We start from the raw sequence: 23392 nt of genomic DNA on the forward strand, positions 1-23392 counted from the left end.
TTGCATCAAATGCGAGGCGAGGGAGAGCGGAACCTCGGAACCCCAATTGGACACAGAGTGTGTGCGCGATTTGCATCGCTTGCTCGTCGGCGCTTGGATTTTCTCTTTCTTCGTGATTTCATTTCGCAGGAGATTTCGGGCAGACGCGGCACCCTGCAAAAAGATGGCCCATTTTTGTCATTTTGAAATACGCAGTCGACCTCGTGAATGAGAGGATGATTTAGTTGGCGCGGGCCCAATCAAATGCTTTAGCCGCAGCACTAATCCAATTTTGCGGGGCTACCTGGAGCACTCACCCACATAGGAGAGCTATTGTTGGGGGATTAAAAGCAAACGTTTGGGGGACTTTGTCCCCTTTTTCTAAGATGAGGTGACATGGGAGCAATTTCTGAGCTCAGAGGCCACGTGAGTAAAGGAAGGCTTTGAAAGGAAGTCCTCGCACCGCGTGCGCCACCTTTGCTTCGGCCGCTCGTGAATTCCGAGCCTGCGGTGGGTGACCTCGGGGGCCCCGCCCCCTCGTCCGCTGCTACCACGCGCCCACGAGCACCGTGACCTGGATTAAAACGACGACATCATACAAATCCAAATGGGCGCACGTCCGGCACTTTGCACATTTCCAAAAACGGGTTTGCATGCGTGGCGGTGCCTTGAATTGGCTCTTCTGCCACGCACCCGATTCCTGCATACGTGAAGCAGAGCTTAGCGGGTTCATAAAGGACGAGCGCCGCACTCAATTTGCTTGCTCGCTTGGTCTTTTTGTTCAGAAACGTTATAGTTTGTAGTTCCGGCCAAAACCTGGTTGCCAGTAGATGCCGATATGACTTTGAGGAATTGTTCTTTACCTGTCCACAAGGAGGCAGCAGAGGACATTGCATAGGAAGACGCATGTTTCTAATGTCGGACTTTTTGGAAATGCTCAATAAAACTCTGTGTAAATATCGATATACCGAGACTGACACGGAAGTCACGCAGGACCCCGGAGGCCTTGGCTCCAACGGCGGCTGCTGTATTGATTGTGACGTTCGGTCGTTCAAACGTAGCCTAAGCGGAGACGCTCGGTGTCCTTTAATCAAACCGGATGAGCGACGGCGTCGGTCAAAGTTTGGCTTTTTTTCCTGCGGTTCCCCGACCTCTGACCTCCCTCCGTCTTCGGCCGGCAAATCCTTTAATCCTGGCTCCGACGTGACCCGTCTCTTTCGTCCCAGACGTCTGGTCCTTGCTGCGCTGAGATCTGGAAGCGAGAAGAAGGTTCCCTAGTAAACTGCAGCAATAGTCTTGCTTCCCACGACACAGAGAGACTACACTGCAGGCCGGTGAGTATCGTTACAGGCTGTTTTCCGTGTTGCCGCTCATCGCATTCAGCCTGTTTACACTTTACAAAAGAAATAAAATGCGGTACGCTACACTTTTTTTCCCCTTTCAATTCAGTTGTATTCAACTTTGAAGTCGAATTTGTTTGCAGTTTTCACAATATAATTTAGGTATTTTCTTTATTATTATTATTATTATTATTATTTTTTTTTTAGAACCACTTCCCATTTGTTTTTTCGATTTTGGGAAGCACCTTTTGAAACCCCACGTGGGTTTCCCTCCGTCCTGTTTTTTTTAAAAAAAAATGTATTTATTGATTGATTGATTTTTTTTTTTTTTTTTTTTTTTACCTGTGCCGCCCCTTCCGGGGGGCGGAGTCTCCCATCATCCCCTCCTTTGAGGCGTTCGCGACCGTGCGGAACCTAGTGTACGCGTCTGCTCCAGCCCGCTCGCAAACGCAGTCTCCCCCCCGTTGCGTTCTTTCTTCTTTTTCTCTGTCCCGAATGTAGTCATTTCCCCCTAACCGGAAGGCGCGTTCGATGCGCGCTTCGGCCGGTCACACGCGCGACTCTTTGCTTTCTCTTCGTTTTCCGGCGCAGGATGTTTCCGCGCTGACGCGACTTTGGATGACTTTTGTTGCAGTTCGTGGCGACACGTCGCGCGGATCGGAGGGGCTGCCTCGGCGATGAGCGGACGCCCCCCTCGTCCGTCAGCGTTTGCAGACGCGAGCGACGTGACAGCGGCTTTGGGCCAAACGTTCTAACGGGAATTGCGCGCGGCCCCGCAGCTGAAACACCGGCACCGCAAGTGGCGTCGCGTTTGGCTTCGGATGCCTCCCGTCGGCGTGATGTTCCTCCTGCTCCCGGTGTGCTGTCTGCTCCCCGGAGCCTCGCGGGCAGCGACTGCGAGCGGGCAATGTAAGTCGATGCACAACGCGGACCTTTCATAGGTCAGAGGAACCTGCAACAAATGTTCTCTTGTTCACACGGCTAAGCAACGCGCTCGCCGGGCCCACAAGCGACTTGTTTCTAATATTTCCTTTGCGCAGTCCAAACAATAGCAAATTTGGTTTCAGCGTGTCCGCTTGCTTACGTTTGAGGACTCGCCGATGCTGCGTGCTTGAGAATTACGCCATTACGTTTTGCGAGAGTGATGAAAATGTGTTTCAATCGAACCTTTCCAAGAAACAACTTCTCATATTCTCTTCCAACTGCGCGCTTGTCTCACGCTCACCATGTAGCCTGGAGCACAAGGTATTTGAGTTATACGGTGAGCCTCAGACAGGCTCACCGCTAGGGGGCGCAACGTGGCCACCCGCAAGGCTGTAAAGCGGCATCGTCGTGTTCGTATCGGATCCGTTCTTGGGGCCAAGCGTACGCGTACCGGCACCGGTATCGGCACGGCCGCGTCCCCGTTAGAAACGGCGATACGACGCGGTGCGCTTGAACGCTACTGCAGACCGCGTGACATGTGGAAGTGATGATGATGATGATTATTTTCATCCAAAAGCCAAAGTTATTGAACCTGGCATCGACGTTATTATATTCTTCCGGACGTTATTGAACCTGGCATCGACGGTCGATAATAACGTCGATCGGGAAAAACTGCGCATTTGTGTGCTCCCGTTGCGCACCGGGGGCACGGCGCCGGTCCTCTGCCTCCGGCTCTGCCCCGTGGCATGATGAATGGCGACGGACGCTTCAACACCCGGCTTGAGAGTTCAGAGGCGTGTATGAAATGCTGACAAGCGTTAGGCGCCTTTGAAAGCGATCGCCGCTCGATTGTGTAAGAGCGTCGCGAATTGGCTGGCGGGAGCCCGATCGCGAGACGAGCCCGCCTCTCGAACAAGCTCCCTCTTTGTCTCGTGACCGGCGAGGTCAGCGGCTCGCCTTTGCCGGGCTTCCTGTTTTGCGGAAAACGGAAGGGCAGCGGGAACCGGAGGAGAAATCCGCGATAGCGCAGTCGTTCATCACGCGTTCGGCGGGCCAAGAGGAAGGGGAAGGGGACGGGGACGGAGGGGAGTGACACCCCGAGGCGGCGATGAGCAAAACAGACGGCCTTTGCGTCACCGTGCGCGTCCGCTGACCGTCTTGCACGCCGCTTTTGTTTGTACGCTCGCGTGGCCGAACAGGCGGCATCGCAGACGGGTTACATGAGAGGGTTTGTGCGTGTTTTGCCTCCATCGTGTCCAACTGCTGCATGTTTCTTATCGGATGAAACCCGTCTTCCCTCCCGCTCCACAGTTGGTGCCGCGCCTCGCGATATCGCAGATTTTGAAGCCATCGTTGTGCGCACGCGTGTATATATTTTTCAAGCTCGATGCATCGTACCCGTACGAAATATGCATGTGAGAGACGGGCGTTATTTTTGTCCACGTGGGCTCTGCATCCTTCCGTTGTACGCTGCGGTATCCGTGACTTTGCGTGTGGCTTTAAAAGGCGTTGGCGGTTGTTGGCTCGGGCAGTTAGCCTTTGTGCGCGTGGAGTGCCTCTGGGCGTCAGTTGAGCCACGCAGCTCGTTACGATTTTTGTTCAATTCAAGCGATTGAAAATGAAATTTGATTGAAAACTCGATCTTTTGGAGATTCTGCAACGATCTTAAACTTTGGACTTTGTGTCTTTCGCGCACTCTTTCCTCGTGACACACACTTTTTCCACAGCAAAATCTGCAACATGTTGCTGCTCCGCGTGTGTTAAAGTAGTAGTTGTTTGAAGGTGCATTATTATCTACGCTAATTTCCATTAGCCCATGGAGTGTGTTTTGCATTCTAATTTAGCATGAAGCTGGTGGACTGCCGACTTACAATGTGTGATTGTCTTTTGTTGTGTGTGTCTGTTTTTCAGTTCTCTTCAACTGGGAGTGCTTGCAGCAAGCACACTGTAGCTCTTTCTTCTTCTTCTTTTCATTTTCTGAAAGCGAGGTTTTTTTATTTGGTCTCTTTTCTGCATCGCAGATTTTCACTTGGTTTCGGACGCGACCCCGCGTTCACGGTCTTCTTTTGCGACCGGATGAGAGCGGCCCGATCGGCTCCGGCGACGTCGGCCCTGTTAACGCCCGTCACGTGAAACCCGATAGGGTGTCAGCCCCACGAGGGGGGCCGGCGGGCTCCCGGCGGGGCGGCGGCCGCAGGGATCCGGTTACGGTCGAGCTTCCGATTAGCGGGCATTATGTTGTTCTTTCCGCCGGCCGGTGTCCACGTACGGCCGAGCGGAAGCGTTTTCAACCGTGTTCACAGTCGAGCGGAGCCGAGCGAACTTTCTATTCAAACGGGAGTCGCTCTAGTAGCTGCAGAGATGCAACATTCGTTGTTTCGGTGTGCTTCAGTGCCGACATTTTCACTTGGCTACAGGCGAACTATGAGTTTGCGTGGGCGTGGATGGTGAGAAAACAAGAGAAATGAAGTCCCACTAAAAGAAACGCGCCACAGTTGGAGAGCCAAACAGACGCTGAGAGACGGTCGATAGGGCAAATGGCAACGAGGAGATCGGATGCTGTCTTGAGGTGTTTTGCCCAGTCGCGTTCGGCTCAATCCTTTCGCGCGGCGGAGAAGCGGGCTGGCAAAAACAGCTCGAGCCGGGAAGAAAAAGGGAAGCTTCATATGCCGAGACGAGAGAAGTGGTTTTCGTCCCCGCGTCGCATTTCGCTGCCGTTCTTCTCCGACCCCCCGCCCATCTTTTTCCCCATCACGCTGTTGTCGAAAGAGGCCAGCGTGGCTTTAGTTTGAGGCCGTTGGGCGCCTCTTTTGCTTTGGTGACTTTCTTCGCTGTCCGTCCTCCCCGTTTGTGTCTCAATTTGGCTCCCAAATAGACAAAGTAAGAACAAAGAGCATGCAAAAAAAACCCCAACGTTAATATGAACGGGCTTGTTGTGTTGCGATATTAGCGGCATAGCAACAGCATCCACACGCAATTCTTTGTGAATTCATCAATATTTTGCCATAGTTCTCAATCAAGGAAAATTGGGTACCACCTCGAGTTTGAAACACGAGCTGCGGTGACTGCCATCATTTTTTTACTTTTGCGATGGAAAAACCCAAAAATGAAAAAGCGACTTTTTTTGTATTCGATTTTTAACGCGACCAACACTAAGTTATTAGAATTTGCATTGAAAACAATCCCACGTTAGCCGCAGCTGCTACCTCGGTAGCGTGACTTATTCGTAATAGAATGTTACTATCGCACTAAAATTATGGGCTGTAAGAGGTCCCTTCGCGCTGCTTTTGTTTTTGCTCGTCGAATTCTCAGTCCCTTCTCATTTTCTTGTTTTTGACGGTGGTAGATATTCTTCCGGAGTTTAGGCAAATCTTCTGAAGCCCAAGGTAAGAGGTCGGCGGGGTTTGGGGGTGTGCCCGATAGGAGTGCGCCCACGAGTGCAGGGCAAATGACCGACGTCAGTCACGCCTTCTGTCTCAGATTGGTTGTTTTCCCTCAGGCGCTGTGTTTTTTTTCACAGATCATTTTACTCATTACTACTATCAGATCACACTGACAGTTGAACTCGTATTACAAAACGTTTTTTTTAATAATTGCAAACTCCCCTTTTAGTGTGGAAAAATCAGTTTGTGTGTGTGTGTGATTTAAAAATACAAAAAAATAAGCAGTTACTCGTTATTTTGTATTTTTTGACGGCCAATTGACAACGCAAAGAAGAAATGATCCATGGCGCCGACGGACCGGCTGCAGAATATTTGCACTTCTCCGATGTTGAAGCACATTTGAGCAGCTACGCCACCCTGAAATTAACCCCGCCCCCTCCGCTGCCTGCGTGCTCGCTCCCATCGGGTCGGCCCGCACAGGCGCCCCCGTGAGCCGTTCTGAGCGAAGGTCACCTCCAGTCAGATGTCAAAAGGCCGCCGGGTCTACACGAGCCCTTTTAATGATCGAGTTTCTCCGTGGCTCGACGTCCTTTGGTCTTCATCCTCCTTAGCCTTGCCTGGTTGTGTGTGCGCTTCTCGCACAAGAGCTCAAAAGGTCAAAGGAGCGCTGCTGTGGAATCCTTTTGCTATCCTAATCCACGTCCTCCATCATCCGCTCTGTTCTCCGTCATTCGTCAAAATCCATCAGATCTCGTGTCGCTCCTTGATGTTTATCTCGCGTCTTGCATTTATTTTATTGTATTCTTTAGTAGGAACCGCAGAGAGCTTGAGAAGATTGCAAGGGTTCACTCGCTGGGTTTCCTTCCGAGAGCCCCCTCGCTTTTCTCGTAGCCCTCCGCTGCGTGGAAAGTCGAGACCAATTCTTCCTCACGGAGAGCAATTTTGGCCATTCAGACACAAGCGGGAACACTTAAGCGGTCGGTGGAGGATTCTAGCATTTAGATTTTTTGCTTTGAAGTGCATCGTCTTTTCGCAGCTCTTTTAATCACATGAAGGCCACCCGGACCATTATCGAGTGTGCGGCGCAGTCGTGACGATTCTGCTGTCGTCTCGGGCCGTCGTCGATCGCGTCCTCACAGCCTCGCAAGGTGACGCGAAGGAGAACGGTGGTTTTGGAAGAAACAAAACAAAGCTGGGACATGAAAGCAGTGTTTCATATTGCTAAAGTGCGGTTGATCTCTTCACATGCTGTGGATGTTGCATGCTGACAAATGCATGAAAAGTTGATCGATTTGCCTCTGAATTTGGAATTGTGTCATCGCTTTTGAGAAACCAATTGTCTTTGTAGGCGCTATGTTCGCCAGCGATGGCTACGAGGTTCACACTTTCCCTCCCCAGCGCGACATCGAGTCGAACCTGTTCGCGGCTGAAACACGAGTGGCTTCGGCTCCACCGGTTTAGCGAGAAAAAGACGCGCTTCATCTGATTTGCAGCTCAGGGAAGCACACGATCACCCACGCCCAAACACAGGCGCTTTGCAACGCTGACTAATGGATGGATCCTCGATATAGCGAACTCACGTTTGTGTGTTGGCTGAGGGTTTGCGGTGGTCGGGAAATCCTTAATGACAGGAAACCGGCAGAGGCTGACACAAAGGAAAACCTGCAAGCATTCCTGCCGAGTGTTAATGCGCAAACTACTGTCCAGCCTAGTAAACCCAGATGTGTGTTGTCTTTTCATTCCTGCATGTGCTACCAGTCAGTGTGATCTTTATTTGTGTGCGTGTGTGGGCAAACCTCTCGGGAAATGCCACCCTCTGTGCCCCCCGCTGCCCGTAACGCCCCGCCCTCTGCTTCTTTTTTTATTGCTTTATTGCTGCTTTTAATTGGAGCGTCAGGTGGAAGTGAAAGGACAAATGACAAATGGACATTGGACACAAATGACCTCAACTGCTTTTCTACCGGTGGCGGAAACTCTCAGAAGTGTTTGGGATGGCGTGAACGTTTATCTTTTACAATGCAATGTTACGCGACGCAGCTGAAAATCCGTCAGCGGTCGGGTTGCATGCAAGTGCGTTTGAGTTTGGATCCCTGAAGTGTTCTTCCGTCTGCCGGCATCGTGACGTCAAGGAGCATCTTGAGCAATCTCATCAGTTTAAGTGCTCATTATGTAACCCCCCCCCTCCCTCCCGCTACGCCATTGACCCAAATGGGGCTGAGCAGAAATGGGATCCCGGCTGTCCAGATGAGATTAAAACGCCGCTGCTCCTCCTGATGGCACACAATTCGTTGCTAGTCATCACAAGCACGGACTCGGGGAGTCGGGCATGAGCGTCGGGCCTGCCCCGCTATATTATCCGGTGCAATTGTGACGTAGTTAGCTTGCTAGCTATGCCTACACTCTGAAAAGAAATCTTCCTTTTGCGGCTTTAGAGTGCCTCGTCGTCTGCCGTGAGTGTGCGCAAGTCACGGACAGAGAAGGCGGACGAGCGAGGGGAGGGGAAAAAAAAAGAACAAAAAGTCGACCGTGACAGTCGGCACGGAAGCGGATATACTTTCGCAGCTCAGACACGTAGTTGCGTGTAGACATGAGAGATTTAGCGGACACGCCCGCAGCGTTCACAAGCGCCAAGAACGACTTCGTCTTTCAGCATTTTGAAGCCTCATTTGATATATTTGGCAGTATTATTTATTCAGTCAAATTCGGCGTTTCTGTGACGTGTCAGGTTTTGAAGACCTTTCTTTTCCCTCCAAAATCAATGAATCCTTCCAGTTTTATTTACCTGCACACCAAAGATCGAATGCGAAACAATCTGCTAATGTTATTTTAAAAGGCTGGCCTTCGCATGAAGGGCGAGGTATCGGACTAAGTGTGTCACACTTAGTGGTGATGTGGACTTTAGCTCCTAAACATATGGGTTAGCTCATACTGTGTGTGCGTATGCGTGGACTTAGGAGTTAATTTCTGGGCGTGGCGTCCACTAATAGGCTTTTTTTTTTTTTGAAGGGTGATGCGTGTCGAATGCTAAAAAAGCTCGTATTTTATATCCTGAGATGGTGTGTGTGTGTGTGTGTGTGTGTGTGTGCGCGCGCTGCGCAGGTCTTTTTATGATGTCGTCGCACACATTTGCCCACATGCACACACAATAGGCAGCGCTGTTGGAGCCTGACACTCTGAACTTGTTTGACAAATGATTAACAGTGTTAATGGCTTACCGACAGTGCAAGCGCCTACCCGGCACTCCTCGCTGTATAACGAGCAACAGATTATACTCGTGTGGCGCTTCCCTTTGTTCCGTCGCATGCAATAGTGTGCAAAACTCGGTTTGTCAGTCGGTCACCACGTGCGCAATTGTGGCGCCGATGACAATTGAAGGTGAGTCGGCAGAGGGCTCGTCATGAAAGATGGAGTATGCCCGTGCGGGAGTGGAATTCGTGCGGCGTACGTTTGCGCTGCGTGCTCGCGTGAGGCACAGAGACATCGCAGCTGACCTTTGGGTGTGAACGGAACACGCGCACACGCACGTTTGCTCGCTGTCTCTTTTGTGCTTCTGCTCACCTGCACTGTGCGCGCGCGGGCGTTTGCGTGCCAGATCAGCCCAACCATTGTGAAGCAGCGAGCGCCTGTCGTGTTCATCGACCTCGCCGACTGCGCCGCGTTTTTGTGTCTGAGCGTTATTGACTGCGCCGCTCCCCTCGTGCGCGTTCCTCCGCGCGAACCGCACGCCCATGTGTGTGCGCACATGTGTTGCTGCTGCAATTGCACATTGTGCAAAGATGGCCTCAGCTGCACGCACGCACGCGCGCGCGTCCTTGTTTTGGTGGAGGAGGCGATTTTTCACAGTGCAGATCTGAGGCCTTTTTAGCGATGTCGACCACATCTAATGCGGCTGTTTCCCTCTTGCTTGTTATTCAATTACTAACCAAAATGTTTCTGTGTAATGCGCTTTATCACACACAAATTATACAACTGGGAAGTCATATTCCAAGTTACAATGAAGATGAAACAGTTCCAAGGTTGAGTTGGAAATACAAAAAAATATTGTCCTTTATAAAAACGTGCATTACATACAGTAATTAAACAGAATTAAAACATTTTTGTCACACTGTAGCAGTTGAAAGGTCATTAATTAAGGTCTTTCTGCAGTATCAAATGGACAAATGGATATACGGTTCATCTAAATTCCTCTCTCAGCTATTCAGTACAGTACTAATATTAGTCGTTCTATGCAGTGGATATACTGTGTGTGTGTATATATATATATATATATATATATATATATATGACTGTGAGTACTGTTATATTGTCTGTCTACATCTGATGCTGCAGCATTTGCGTCCAACCCATGGACCGAAGGGTCAAAGCACCGCGACATCGATGCCATTTCATGTTAGCGTTAAGCTATCGGACTGAAAGGCTAAGCTATTGTTGTTGTTGTTGTCGTCGTTTGAAATCCACAAGGTGCAATCGTCTTTTTTTGGACTAATTTTATCTGCCAAACTGCTGCTTGTTGTGAAATGAGTTGCTCTTCGCTTGCAAGTCAAAGGAAAAATTCCCAAGTGGAGGCACCGCTGTAGTTGATATGTACGTGCGTTGAAATGATGACGACGGCTCGAAGCGGGAAGCAGGCCTCGGAGTTCCTCAGGTTGACGAAATCGTGCCGGCCGAAGAGGGCGAGGAGTCGGGACGAGCTGTCACGTCTCGTCGAGCTCAGAGGAGATGAAAAGGGAGCTCCTTCGCTGCAGCTTTCGCTTTAATCAAGGAGACAGTCGGTCTGAGCGATTTATCACGGGTGGCGCTTAATCTCAGCGACGGGGGCTTATTAGACGAGAGCGCCGAGGAACGTGGACGGGAGCGGCCGAGGGGAAAGTCACAACGCCGCGAGGTGACGCTCAAAGACACCGCGGCGATATATGGCGGCCGAGCTCGGTGAGGGAGAAAATCGACGGCCGTGCGTGCGGATTATTTGGAGTGTTCCTGCTCGCCAGCTTTCACACATGAATGACAGATGTGATTACATAATGCAACCGCCGCCCTCTGGAGGGCGTGTCTCCACGGGCAAAATAAGACTCATCCTTTCAATACTTTATGAAGGCGCTTTTTGTTTTTGTGTCTGCTCTATTGATGGGCTTTAGGATGTGGAAGGGCTTAAAGCACTCTTGTTGAAGTTACTCAGCAGCATCCTGTGAGAGAAGGGCCCACGCCGAGGCTGCTAAATCATCTTTCCCTGTTGAAATGCTGTTCGTCCGTTACTGCCGCCCAAGAAACCCCCCAAAATATTTGTAATGTGCTTTTAATGAGAAAAATAGCACGCTACAATATTGTACTTTAAGCAACATAAAGCAATGACCTCATTAAAAAGAATGCAAAGAGGTTTTTGGCACCTTTGTTTGTTTGTTTTGTTTTTTTGCTTCACCTCAGTGGACGTTGTGCACGCCTCGGCCACCTGGGGGCAGTATACTGTACACGGAGCCTGACTCGGCTCCTCAGTAAGCCGCAGTAATATTGGTCGTTCTTCGCGGAGGATGAAGAATAGATGCCTGTGTGTGAAAATTAGCTTTGTATGTCGCGGAAGAGATTATAGTTTAGCCTGGGTAGCTAGTGGAAGGAAGGAGAGTCTTCCGGCACCTTTTTTTTTGATGACTCAAAATGCCCTGCGAGGCTTCTGTTTTTCACAGTGACGTTATAAGATTAGTTTGAAATAATGTTTTGGGATCATCGCATTTACTTACGCCTGTTGCGCCATCGACTGGCCGTTTGGAGACAAAGCTTAAGCCAATGCGTTCGAGTGCTTTGCGCAATTGAGATTTGGATTCACGACATTACATGCTAGCAAGTGCGCAGCCGACTTGTCTGCAAATTTCCTCCGTCGAGCAAATTGGGGGATAGTCGGGAATCCGATGTCAGTGGTGGCTGTTCAGCGGAAAAAGTTGGTTTCAACATAAAACAAAGACAATGACACCTTTTGGTTTTGAACGCAAGCACATCGCGGTCCACTAGCTTCATGCTAACGCTAAGTAGCATCTACGTTGTGGTGTGATATCCCTTTTAGTAACCGAATGCACACAAATGGTGCAGCAGCATCAGATGCAGACAGATACAATGTGGACATACTCGCAGTTATATATTCTTTATCCCCTGCAAAGAAATGACTAATATTAGTGCGGCACTGATGGGCTAAGAGGAGTTAGAACTATTTCCGTATGTCTGTCTTATAGCGCCCCCATTCGGCCAAGGCGGGCACGCCAGAAAGAGCAGCACAATGGCCATTCATTTGATGCAGCGTGACGAAACACGTTCAATTGTTATGATTAACGATAGAATGTTGTCATGTCCGTTCATTTCTACCAAGCGACGGAGTCGCTTTTTCAATGCCGATGACTCCATGCTGAACACGGCCACAGTTATTCTGCCCGTTAAGGACAGAAGGCTCAGCGTCGGCTCCCTCGGGTTCTTTTGTTTTCATGAGAAGGAAAACGGCCGAGTGGACTCCATCAAAGACGGTAGATACGCTCTTGTTTAGAAAGAAGGCCATCAAGAAGTTTTCCTGTTTGAGGCCGGACACGGGGGTCCCCATTGTACCGGCCAGGAAGGAAAAGCGCCGCCTCCCTCCCCCCCCCCCCCCCCCCCCCCCCCCCCTCTCGTCGAGCAGGGTGTCGACGACATCGCAGCAAAACCTCGACGTTTGGGGTCCTCGTCGTGGGTGAGGCCCTTTTAGTCTGAACGGCGGTGATGTTGGAGGAGACGGCGCTGTGGATCCTGACGGTCTGTGGTCCGTTGCTCCTTTTCAGTCTTCCTCCCAAAGGACAGCAAATATTTTTGTCATGCTTTTTTTGGGGGGTTTCATTTGAAAAATGTCACTGTCGTATTTTACTGTATAAAAACGTACAATAATGACATCATCATGATAAATAAGCCGTTTTTACCCGATTTTTGCTTGTGCCGCTCCTTCTGGTGTTCACGCCATGGCCACCCGGGGGCAGTATAATACACGCATACGGCTGCAGACGAAGACCGCGAGACGGCTCAATTCGCAGAATCTGAAATTCATCGTGACTATCGTTATATTATCCGTGTTCCTCCGCCGTCTCAAGGCACCGCTGTATTTGTACTTTGAGTATTTATTTTTCTGGAGACTTTCTACTTTTCCCTGTCCATTTGAAAACCGATATCTGTGCTGAGAACTTGTCAAAATAGACGTATCGCTTTTTTTCCCCCCTTCCGACCTCTGCAGACGATGGCACGGCGTAAGAAAGCGCAAAAGTGCCTGAACTTCGGTTTCCGCCACCCGGCGCAGAACGTGTGCGCCGTGCAGCCGCCGAATAAATAAATATTTGAGGGCCCTCGTGTCTGCGCTGATCTATTGCGTGTGACACATCATCACACATGCAGACGCACACCCGATCTCTCGGCCCATGTTTTATTCACGGGCGGCGCTGTGCCAGTTTGCGCGCGCAACCCCAGAAGAGGCGCGGCTCTCGAGGCATTCAAGTCGACGCGAAGGAAGACAACGATCCCGGTGAGGGAGGCGTGACAAAACACACGCGTGCGCACATATGTGTTTATCTCTGACAAGTTTGCGGCACGCGACTCTCCGGGGATTCCGAAAGTTCACGCAGTGCATCGACGTGTTTCTAGCGCACGTTAAGCGCTTCGAGTGTCAGTATTTTCTTTTGCAATAAACGCCCGACACCGGAAATAAGAAGGCCGCGAATCCCCCTCGACTTCATTTGGCCAAGACTGGCGAAGTCTTTGCGGCATCTCTCGTGTGTCACGCTTCGACGTCACGACTACGTTCATTCAAACGTAGTCGTGACCGGGAGGTGAGAGGTCGAAAAATAGTCTTACGCGAGCTGCGCGGTGTCTATTTGGATTCAAAGTTACATTGTCTTGCGTTTAGTCGGAACGCACCTGCCAAAACGTAAACTTTACGCTCCCCAATATTATGAGACTTGCTTGGATAGTTTCGTTGATTTATCCTGTCTTTGTTTTAATCCGAGCAGACGTTTTTGCGACGCTGGAGGGGGCATTGGTGCCGTAAGATACAAGTAGCGGGATTCTCATTCACTGAGAAACTTGGTCATGCACCAGCACACGTGATGTACACATCTACAGTACGTACGTAGCCGCTGCAGGCGCCGACGTGCACGCACGCAGTTCTGGCAGGCTCGGGTGAATTTAGGGCAAGCCTGATTAGTAGCGCTACTGCTTATCAGCGCCAGCCAGTCACCCGCTGGCCCGCAGAGAGCAGAGAGTCGTGGGAGGGGAGGTGGCGGAATTGGGAAACGGAAAATGGCAGGCGAGGCTGGAAGCTGGGATTTGATAGGTGGGGAAAAAAGAGCAGCGGACAGCCACGGGCATACTTGACCTCGTCGTCCACTTCCCGCTAACGACGCAGACTTGAACGACGACCTTATCCGGACGGACGCTGACTTACTTTACCGGTTATACGGTCGACCCCCGTTTCGCACCCACACGCAATATGTGAAAGTCAGCGATATAAAGACAAAACTTTTCCTTGCGCCTCTTCTCAATCGCACCGTTTTCCAAAGAGACGGAGTGAGCTTGCGTCACGATGTTTCTTTCGCTCCCGAGTTGAAGTTTGCTGTAAAAGTGACACGCACAAAAATATTGAACATTGCGTATCTTTTAGCGCATCCGTCTAAACGAGCGGCTGGTGTCAGCAGTCAGGGTTGCAATGAACACTGGACGATGAACGGAAGCGACAGACCGTCTGAGCCGCTGAATCCCGACAGCGGAAACTGCAGCTGAGAGGAGAATATTGCTGTGGGTGTGTGGGTTCACAGCCGTGTCCTGCCTCACCTCGGGGCTTCTTGCGTGCGTGCGTGCGTGCGCTACTCGCTCTCGATTGACACACGAAGCAGGCGGCGTGTATAATTGATCGCTTCTGGTCGGTGCAGTCCCGCAATGCCCCGCAGACAGACGCGCGCTCTGCACCGGTCGATTCCCCGACGACGGTAAGAGTACGAGCTGTCAATACGTGTCGCGGCACCGTTGTCGGACTATCCGTTCCGGGCTTGGACGCCGACTCCCTCCGTGCCCGCCCGGGTCATCTTCCGTGTATAATGAATGAACCATTCATGCCAGGGAAGCGAATGTTGATATTTTAACACTACTGCTTCATGTATTCACTCAGCAGTCGCTTCTTCAGCGTAAAGCTCGTTCGTATACATCGAAACGTCGCTTTAGCCTCATATCGTCACGCGGGAGGCTTTGAGTTCAACGTTCGTGCACTCAGAGGGCAGACGGCGTCGCGCGAGGAACGATTCACGCGGTCGAGGCGGAGGTCTCGCAGGTCGAGGACCTCCCGGAAGACGAGACCTCGCCTTTGGCCTCTGTCACCAACGCTCGTGTCGCCTTCGTGCACCATTGTGTGCGCGGAGCTCTTGAGGAGCGACCGATCACTCCGATTTTGCATGTTGCCACCCATATGTAATATATGCAACATTACTGCTTGACAATACGTGTGTTTGTGTGCGCGTACGCACGCGCACTGTATGGTTGTTAGGACGCAAAGTGTGGGCAAATCAGAGCGCTGGTGGCTTTTAAAGGGCCAGGAGGCTTTTAGTAGCACAGATGGCTCCTTGGTGAATGACAAATGACGTTCTGGCCAAATGGAAACAGACACACACCGACTGCGTGCGAGCGTGCGTGCGTGCGTGCGCGTGTGTGTGTGTGCGTGTGTGTGTGGAGGGTACGTGATGTAGCTACACAGGCAGATGTTAGGACAGTGGAAATGTCATTGAATTATAAATTTGTCTCATTTACCACCAAATAGCTTGATTGAGTCTAGATTAAGCAAAATCAAAGAAATACATAATGATTAAAAAAAAAATATATATATATATATATATATACATCCATACACACACGATCAAATCTTGAGGCGACATCATGTCGCACAGCTCCCGCATTGAGGGAAGAGACAACACTTCTACGACAGTTGAGTTTTAAAAAGCCTGAAATGAAGCTAATTGAATCTCTTTGAATCGGTTAATAATACATAAATAAAACAGAAGACATACTAGTATTGATTTGCGATAAAAGTGGAAATTGACCATATTTGGACTTCCGGCGAACGCCGACGATCTTCACAATTTATTCACCCCAGTTCGAGTTGACGTTTGCCACGGCGCGCTGAGGAAGCGGGTTGCGCATCCGCCTCATCTGCCGGCCAATGACGTCCGGTTCCTTCATCTGTGTTTTGTTGTGCACGTCGGCGCTGACAAAGTGTATCGTAGCTCACACGTCGTGTCATATCCAGTACAGCGTCAATGTTTCATCGTATTTGTCCTCTTGACACACAGACGCCGTTTTAGGCCCGCGAGTGTTCGGGGCTGTGTCCAACTTCAGCGCTTTCCTACTGGACCCCGCGTCGGGCGTCCTCTTCCTGGGCGCCAGGGACGCCATCGTGGCGCTGGACACCAACAAGCTGAATGAGCCACCGCGCACGGTGAGCGGCTGATCGGCATCGATTCGGAGAGTGGTCGCAGCGTTTGGAAAATGATGACAATTTGTTTCAGGTGATTTGGGACGTGCCGCAGGAGAGCAGGAATATTTGCATGACGAAAGGGAAGACGGAGGTGAGAGCCCCCGTCGGCGGCGTGGTCAAACGGGAGACGGGAAGCGACGCGGCGGCGGCCTCGAGCCGCGCGACCGGAAGATGCCGAAGGAGAAGTGCCGAGTCGCTCTCCGTCCCGCTGCGACGCGTGGCAAATCTGCATTTGAACACGTTAGAATGACGATGGGAAATGGATTGCGATGGTTCCATTTGAAAAGGAAAAGGAAAAGAGTCATTGAGGAAGATGCTTTCCGGAACGCCAATGCCGTTCGAGTCGGATTGATCCGATTGTAATTTGCGGAGATGGTGGATTTGGGCTTCTCGAGAGCGTTTGAACATCAAACATCAAAGTTGCATTTTTGCCACATAAGCGAAGATACTGTATACGCAACTGTTCATTCCCATTCAATCCCCGCTATGACCGAATATGAGACCAACATTAACGTATAGCATATCCAAGTTGGGTAAAAAAAAATGATGGATGCAATTATTATTTCCCCTTTCCACCGTTATCTAATATAACACTTATTATTATACAGGTTACACTCCTTATGTTTTTATTCTTAGATTTTCTTTTGCCTTGAATTATGTTCAGTATATATAGTGCATATATCGGTGTTCTCACTTCATATATTGGCCTTTTTTGAAGCAAATCTTTTTCTGACAGAGTTAGTCTTTGTGGGTTTTTTACGACACAAAAGAAGACATCTTTGCAGGGAGAGCAAAAGGTTACAAGTCGTCACGAGTTACTGAAACGCGAGCAAAGAAACACCTCCGCTATGTAGACGTGAGAGAGACCGAGAAGAAAAGGAAAAACATGGAAGAGGAAAGCATGCCGAGGTTGCGGAAAACTCCGAGAAGTCGTCGTCGTCGTCGGTGCGTATGAAGCGTACATTTTCCGACTCAGGTCGAGCTCGAGCGTGAAGCCGATCTGTGTAAAACGAGTTTCCAAATCGAGGACGTCTTCCCCCGTGAGCTCATGTACGGAGAGGGTTTCTGGACATTTGGATGAGAAGAGCGAACAAAAGTCTCCATTGAAAGTCGCGGGGCAGATCCGGCGGCAGTGCGTCTGCGGTGAATCGGGCCGACTTCTGTGTTTGCGATGACAAAATCATGGCGTTGCGTTCCGTTATCGACGGTCGTTTGTCTCTCTCTGCAGGGCGACTGCCGGAACTACATCCTGCTGTTGGAGTTTCACTCCGACGGCCGCCACATCTACGCGTGCGGCACGTATGCCTTTGACCCCAAGTGCGCCTTCCTGGTGCGTGCGCTTCTCGCAGTATTTGCATTTAGTATTTTGTATTTTCTTCAACCTGTCGCTGCCATGCCACAGGAGATCTCCTCCCTCGCCCTACGGAAGGATGCCAAGGGGCGGGTCGCCATGGAGATGGGGAGGAAGAAAGTCCCCTTTGACCCCAGGAAGCCATTCACAGCTGTTATGACTGGTGAGTTGCCGCGGGTTAGCGCTTTGTTTTCAGGTCCAAAGCGCTTTCTTTCTCCTTCCGTCGTCGTCCGCGAAGGCGACGCGCTGTATGCCGCCACCTCCATCAACTTCCGCGGGACGGAGTTCGACATCGCCCGGGCGACGGGGCCGGAGCAGCGGCAGATCCGAAGCGAGCAAAAAGTGCACTGGCTGGACGGTGAGGCCTTTGCGCCGCCGGACGCGCAAATGCGGGGAGACTCGCGCTAACCTCGCGACGTGTGCCGCGCAGAACCCGAGTTTGTGAGCTCGGCCGTCGTGGAGCTGTCGGCCGACGACGACGCGACGGGGGAGGACGACAGGATCTACTTCTTTTTCAATGAGGCGGCGATGGAGTACAACTTCTATTCCAAAGTCCGAGTTCCCCGGGTGGCGCGGGTGTGCAAGGTGAGGCGCCAACTTGGCCTTTCCCGATTCTTGATGTGAACGGATTGGCGCGGGAGCTTACGTCGGTGCCATGAGCTACGGACGCGTAGACACGCAATAGAACAGTACCGTCGGTCATATAGTCTTCGTCCTCCGATTCGACTTTTACGGCGTTTCGCTTGCTTGTAGTCTGACGTGGGAGGTCTCAGGACTCTGCAGCAACATTGGACCACCTTCCTCAAGGCGGAGCTGGTATGTGAGGACAAACTCCGACATCAGCGCTACGACACGCTGCTGGACGTTTTCACCTTGCGACACTCACCCCGAGAAGCCGGCAGCACGCATTTCTACGGACTTTTCACCACACAGCGGTAAGCCGAGGGAGCGCACGTGGGCCGGGCAAATCATCTCAACCTCCCTTCTTCTCGCCTGCGCTCTAGAGAACCCGAGCAGTCAGCGGTGTGCGTTTTCAGCGTGTCGGACATCATCAGAGCAATGAACGGCCCGTTTAAGAAGCGCAATGACAAAACGGACACGCCGACGCCGGTGGGCTCGCCGAGGCCCGGCCAGGTACTGACCCCTCCCGATACCTCCGGCGTTTTCAGACGTATTCATTCAGACGTATACAATATAACTGGAGCGGCCCAAAACCGATCTCTATCTCATGCCGGAGCTGTCTGTTATCCGTGTATTAAAGGGTGCAAATTTTGCCCGTCGAACGGTTTCGATCAAAGTTACGTGGGTTTCTCACGGCAACACACAAAGGCTGAAATCCGATTGCGCAAAAATACCGAACGATACAAATACGAGAAACGTGGCTCGTAAACGTCGGCCAGCGCTTGCGACGATTGAAAATGGCCCACCGCCACCTGGCTTCTCTTTCCTCCGAGTGTCTGAACAACGCGCTGAAGGCAGAAGGCTTTGACTCCTCCCTGAAAATCCCGGACAACCTGCTGGCGTACGTGAGGAATCACCCCCTCGTGCAGCAGAGTGTCACCGCGGCGCCCCTGCTGGTCAGGAAAGGAGTCACGTACACCAAGCTGGCCGTCACGCTCATCGGGCGCAAAGAGGGCCAAAGAGAAGCGATGCTGCACCTCGGAACAGGTAAAAGCCGTGGAAATGTTTCGGAATAGCGCAGGTCGGTGGTAACGCTTGCTGCGTACCGATGGGCAGACGACGGGGAGCTCCACCAGGTGGCGGTGATGGGCGAGAATGCCACTTTACTGCGCGAGGTTCCTTTATTTCAGCCGACGGAGCCGGTCATCCATATCTCGCTGCACCAAGTAAGTGGCGTGCGTGTGCCTCCACCGGCGCACTCCCTGCATGACACGGGCTCACCAGCTGCCCGCTTTGCTGTGTTTGTCAGCGTTGGGCCGTGGTGGGCAGCCCCCTGGCGCTCGCTCGCATCCGGTCCGAAGAATGCGCGCTCTATTTAAGCTGTAAATTGTGCGCTCGCTTCCGAGAGCTGGGCTGCGAGTGGGACGCAAGCGAGGAACGATGCCTTCGCTCCACCGCGGCGTAAGTACGGCCGTTCGCTATCCGCGGCGTGCAAATCCGGCTGCCTCACTAATATGCGCCGCTCGTGCCGTGTGTGTGCGTTTAGGCCTGGCAATGGAGATGTAATAGAAGAAGCCTGCGTCACACAGGAAGGTATATTCATATACTTTTTGCATTTGTCTTGAAACACGCAGGTGCCAGGGCTGCGGCTGAGTTGAACTGTCGCTATAACGACGGTTGCATATGTATGACATTACATTATGGAATTACAAAATGTAAAATCTGTCATGATAATACAGTTGCTTTTGGAAATTTTCCATGATTGCAATTGTCGAGATATTTGGTGGGGTGGGGGTGGGGGGGGGGGGGGGGGGGGGAAATAGTTTCATGTCACTTTCTCCTTCTAAATCTGATGCTTGTGATTGGCTCTCTCTGGTCACGTGCCGTTCCGCTGTAGCCGTTTTTCCAACTCTGACCTCAAGCGCCCCCTTGCGGTGCGGCCTGTTCCCAGTTGCACTTTTGAACACTGCCTTCCCTCCAGAGCGCTGCGCTCCGCCCATCACGGAGCTGCGCGTGTCCCTGGGTCTGCGTCTGCTGCTGCCGTGCGCCCAGCTGTCTCCGCGGCTCTGTAGCTGGCAGCGCCCCGCCAACAGCCTCACCAAGCTGCGCCACCCCGACCTGGAGGTGACCGTCACCAAAGACGGACTGGGAACTTACATCTGCGCGTGTCAGGTACAGAGGAGAATGTTTCCGAACGTCGACTCATTTATTTGTTTCGAACTATATCGAGCTAAATTAAATAAACAAATTTGAAGATCCTTTCCGAAAACGTGCAAAGATTGCGTCCTAACTAAACGACCCCCTTCCCTCGACAGGAAGGGCCAATCCACGACCCCGCCCCCTGCCGTCGGGCGGCCTATCAGCTGACGCTGGAGGACCCCACGACTGCGGGTGCCGTGGCGGGATGCGCTCGTCACGTGTTGGCCTTCTACGTGCTCTTCTTCTTTGGCGGTTTGCTGTTCGGGGCGACGCTCCTCCTCTTCGTCGAACGTCGGCACGCCAGCGGTCGGCGGGACTCGGCGCGCTCCCCTGCCGCCCCGCGGCCGGGATTCTGTCTGACGGACAAACGCAACGGGATCGCGGCCGTGGGCGCCGATGCGAGCCGAGTCCGGAAGCGGGGCGACGGCAGTCACCACGGCAACAGTGGGAACGGCACAACCGCCTGCGACAAAGCCAGAAACGGGAGCGGAAACGCAAAGTACGCCAACTACAACGTTTTATCTGTAGACGTTCTGGACGAACGGACCGCCAGGAGGGAGGTAGGGGGTCGCGAAGCGGGGGGGAGGGAGTCGGTCGAGGGGGCTGAGGCGGGTGAGGGTCTGGGGGGACCGGAGGAAGAGTTTGCCAGCTTTCCTATGTTTACATCACCAGCGCCCCTCGCTCCGTGCGAAGAAAGCTCCATTTGACAAACGTCTTCGCCGCAAAGTTGTCACTGCCTTTGGATGGTCTCACGAAGAGATTTGGAAAAAAGAAGTCCAAACGATGACGTGTAATACGTTTTCTCCGACTGGACTGGAGAGAAGCGGGCTGCCGAACGTGCCGATCGTGCAATCGGGGCGTGAGCCGTACCGTACCGTCTTTCCTTGTTCGGCTCTCGTCCCCCCCCCCCCCCCCCCCCCCCCCAAAGAGCACTGCGCCGCAAAACGCGCGTCCTCTCGATCCAAAGGCGCCAAAGGACCGCCGAGCCGTGGACCGGGCTGGTCGGTTTTTGCTTTGGCGATTTGAACGGGTCCTCCCTCGGATGACTGGCTTTGCAGCAGCACGCGCGATGCAAGGAGCGACCTTGTTCTCTTGATGTGGTTTCCTAATGTATTCTTTTGTCTTGTTTTTGTAATAAATCCTATTTGCGAACCCAAAGGCAAGTTGGATTAGCAAATAAGCAGCACACGAACGGGGCAGGATTATCCTTTATTGAGCAGAGGCGCGTATTTTACATTGGGAAAATCTTGCAGCACACGACCAAAAAAGGAAAAAAAAAAGAAAAAAAGAAAGAAAGACAGAAAGAGAAAGTGTATTCGCTCACAAATTGAACGACTCGTTGTAAAATCTGGGCCTGTTTAAGAAGCGCATTGAATTATTCTGCTTGTCACTGTACATCGCTGCCAGGAGGAGGAGCCGTCACAACTCTTCAGCAGAAGTATTAGTTGTTCTTTGCGGAGGATAAAGAATATACGAGTAGGATTTGATCGGTCTCGATGTGCCGCTTCACAGTGTGTAAATATACAAATATTCATTGCTGAAAGGGGAATACCGCCGCTCCATAGATGCTACATAATATAATCATAACGTTTCCCGTTATGTGCCAACATGAGCGTTGAGACTCGACTCATAAGTCTGGTCGCTCGTATCTCAAGGCGCCTCTGTATCGTAATTTAGTCACATGTCACATGTGCCTGGACAAAGAACAGATCAACACCAATATTGCAATCATTTAGATTTTTATGATCATACAGGTTATGCGCAGCTGAAAGAACAGATGAGAATCGTGACGACATATAGTCAAGCAAAGCAGCGTCAGATTGATCGTTTGATCATAAAACCATCATTTATCGTCATATTCGCAGGCTCTTAGAGTTCAGTGTGAAACTCCTCCAGGATTTTCAATTCTGTCTCCAGACGCAAGATAGTTGCCTCCGTTTCCTCCTCGTGATCCACGATAAATCTGGCACGCTTCAAGGCAACGTCGACGGCCACCTTTAGGGCCTGCAGTGACGCGTGTTTTGGCGCCTCCTTGCCGAGATAGGCCGAGACCGGCTTCAAGTTTTCTGTAAGGACTAAACCCAGGTCGCTCAATGCCACGTGCGCCGCCTGTTGTGCCAACGTGCAACAAATCCATTAGAAGCTGGCAGACACGCACACACATGGGCAGAGTCTCACCTTCAAGCTTGCCAACTTTTGCTGCAAATCTTTCAGGGACTTCTTTGATTCCTTCTGCAAGAAACAGGCAGTGACCATTCAGAAACTGGAAGCCCAGAGGCAAATTGCACCTGCGCATGACGCCGACGAATACACCGGCGCGTATCGTCGCTTGCCTCTCGGCCCAATCGCGGCACGTTCGAGCGCGCTCGCGGACGTGACGTACCGGTTCATCCTGGTCCATCAGCGCCCGTGCGAGGCCGAGCAGACAGAGCAGCGTGACGACAAAGTAAAGGCTTCTGCCGCTCTGGTTTCTGCCCGAGGTCGCTGCCATGACTTAATCTTCTGGATGGAGTTGTCCTTCAAAGAGAACAGTGAGAACTAAGTCAAGAACCGAACACTGCTGCTGCCCTCTCTCAGTAAACGTGAGCAACTTACAAGAAAGCGTGGATGAAGTTCTTGTCCTCGTTGCGTGACGGGCGCAGGGAGACCTTTGAATGACCAAAAGACTGCAATTGTTGCAATACATATGCGGCACCACACCCCTCCCAAAAAGCAAACTTTCGTTTCACCCGAAACTCCAACGCGTTCTGTGCAGAGCAAACAGAAGGTGCGCGTCCCCTTTGCCTTTGCGTCTTTACAGGGCTTAGTCAGTGTGTTCTTTTGTCCCGCCCTAGTTCGTCTTATCGGCTCAGATTTACCAAACAAAATCGTATCGTCAAAACCGCCACAATAGGCGCTGGGATGTTATCGACACGTTCACATTCCAGTAAGTGTAAGGGAGACGCATGACGCAAAACAAAGCAAATTCATTCATACAAGGAATAAACCAAAAAAACAAGAAATATATATGAAAATAGTCGTTGTATTTATATTATTTCTATAGCATATATTTTAAGGCGGCGGCACGGCGGGCGACCGGTTA

General features: G+C 51.5%; 1 protein-coding gene across 2 annotated transcripts; it reads left to right on the forward strand.

The window, feature by feature from the left end:
* The first annotated feature begins 1223 nt into the window (after window positions 1-1223).
* Window positions 1224-21462, forward strand: sema4f (sema domain, immunoglobulin domain (Ig), transmembrane domain (TM) and short cytoplasmic domain, (semaphorin) 4F). 2 transcript variants are annotated; one of them, XM_061669446.1, is made up of 16 exons: window positions 1224-1313; window positions 1954-2228; window positions 15955-16100; window positions 16171-16230; window positions 17368-17469; window positions 17542-17653; window positions 17729-17848; window positions 17921-18075; window positions 18244-18425; window positions 18495-18624; window positions 18945-19158; window positions 19228-19337; window positions 19421-19572; window positions 19658-19704; window positions 20093-20283; window positions 20427-21462. In XM_061669446.1, exons 2-16 carry the CDS (start codon window positions 2141-2143, stop codon window positions 21015-21017), a joined length of 2400 nt encoding a protein of 799 aa, XP_061525430.1. In that variant the 5' UTR covers window positions 1224-1313; window positions 1954-2140; the 3' UTR covers window positions 21018-21462. The 2 variants fall into 2 exon arrangements, with proteins under 2 accessions (XP_061525430.1, XP_061525429.1); XM_061669445.1 differs by lacking the exon at window positions 1224-1313 and having other exon boundaries at window positions 1725-2228.
* Window positions 21463-23392: the final 1930 nt, after the last annotated feature.

Source organism: Phycodurus eques, chromosome 23 (genome assembly GCF_024500275.1).
Source record: "Phycodurus eques isolate BA_2022a chromosome 23, UOR_Pequ_1.1, whole genome shotgun sequence".
Lineage (NCBI taxonomy): Eukaryota > Metazoa > Chordata > Actinopteri > Syngnathiformes > Syngnathidae > Phycodurus > Phycodurus eques.

Coding starts and splice junctions, on each gene's coding strand:
- sema4f (XM_061669446.1), top strand. CDS start 2,141: ATGCCTCCCGTCGGCGTGATGTTCCTCCTGCTCCCGGTGTGCTGTCTG. Junction 18,625..18,944: donor GCTCGCCGAGGCCCGGCCAG/GTACTGACCCCT, acceptor CTTTCCTCCGAG/TGTCTGAACAACGCGCTGAA. Junction 19,159..19,227: donor GATGCTGCACCTCGGAACAG/GTAAAAGCCGTG, acceptor ACCGATGGGCAG/ACGACGGGGAGCTCCACCAG.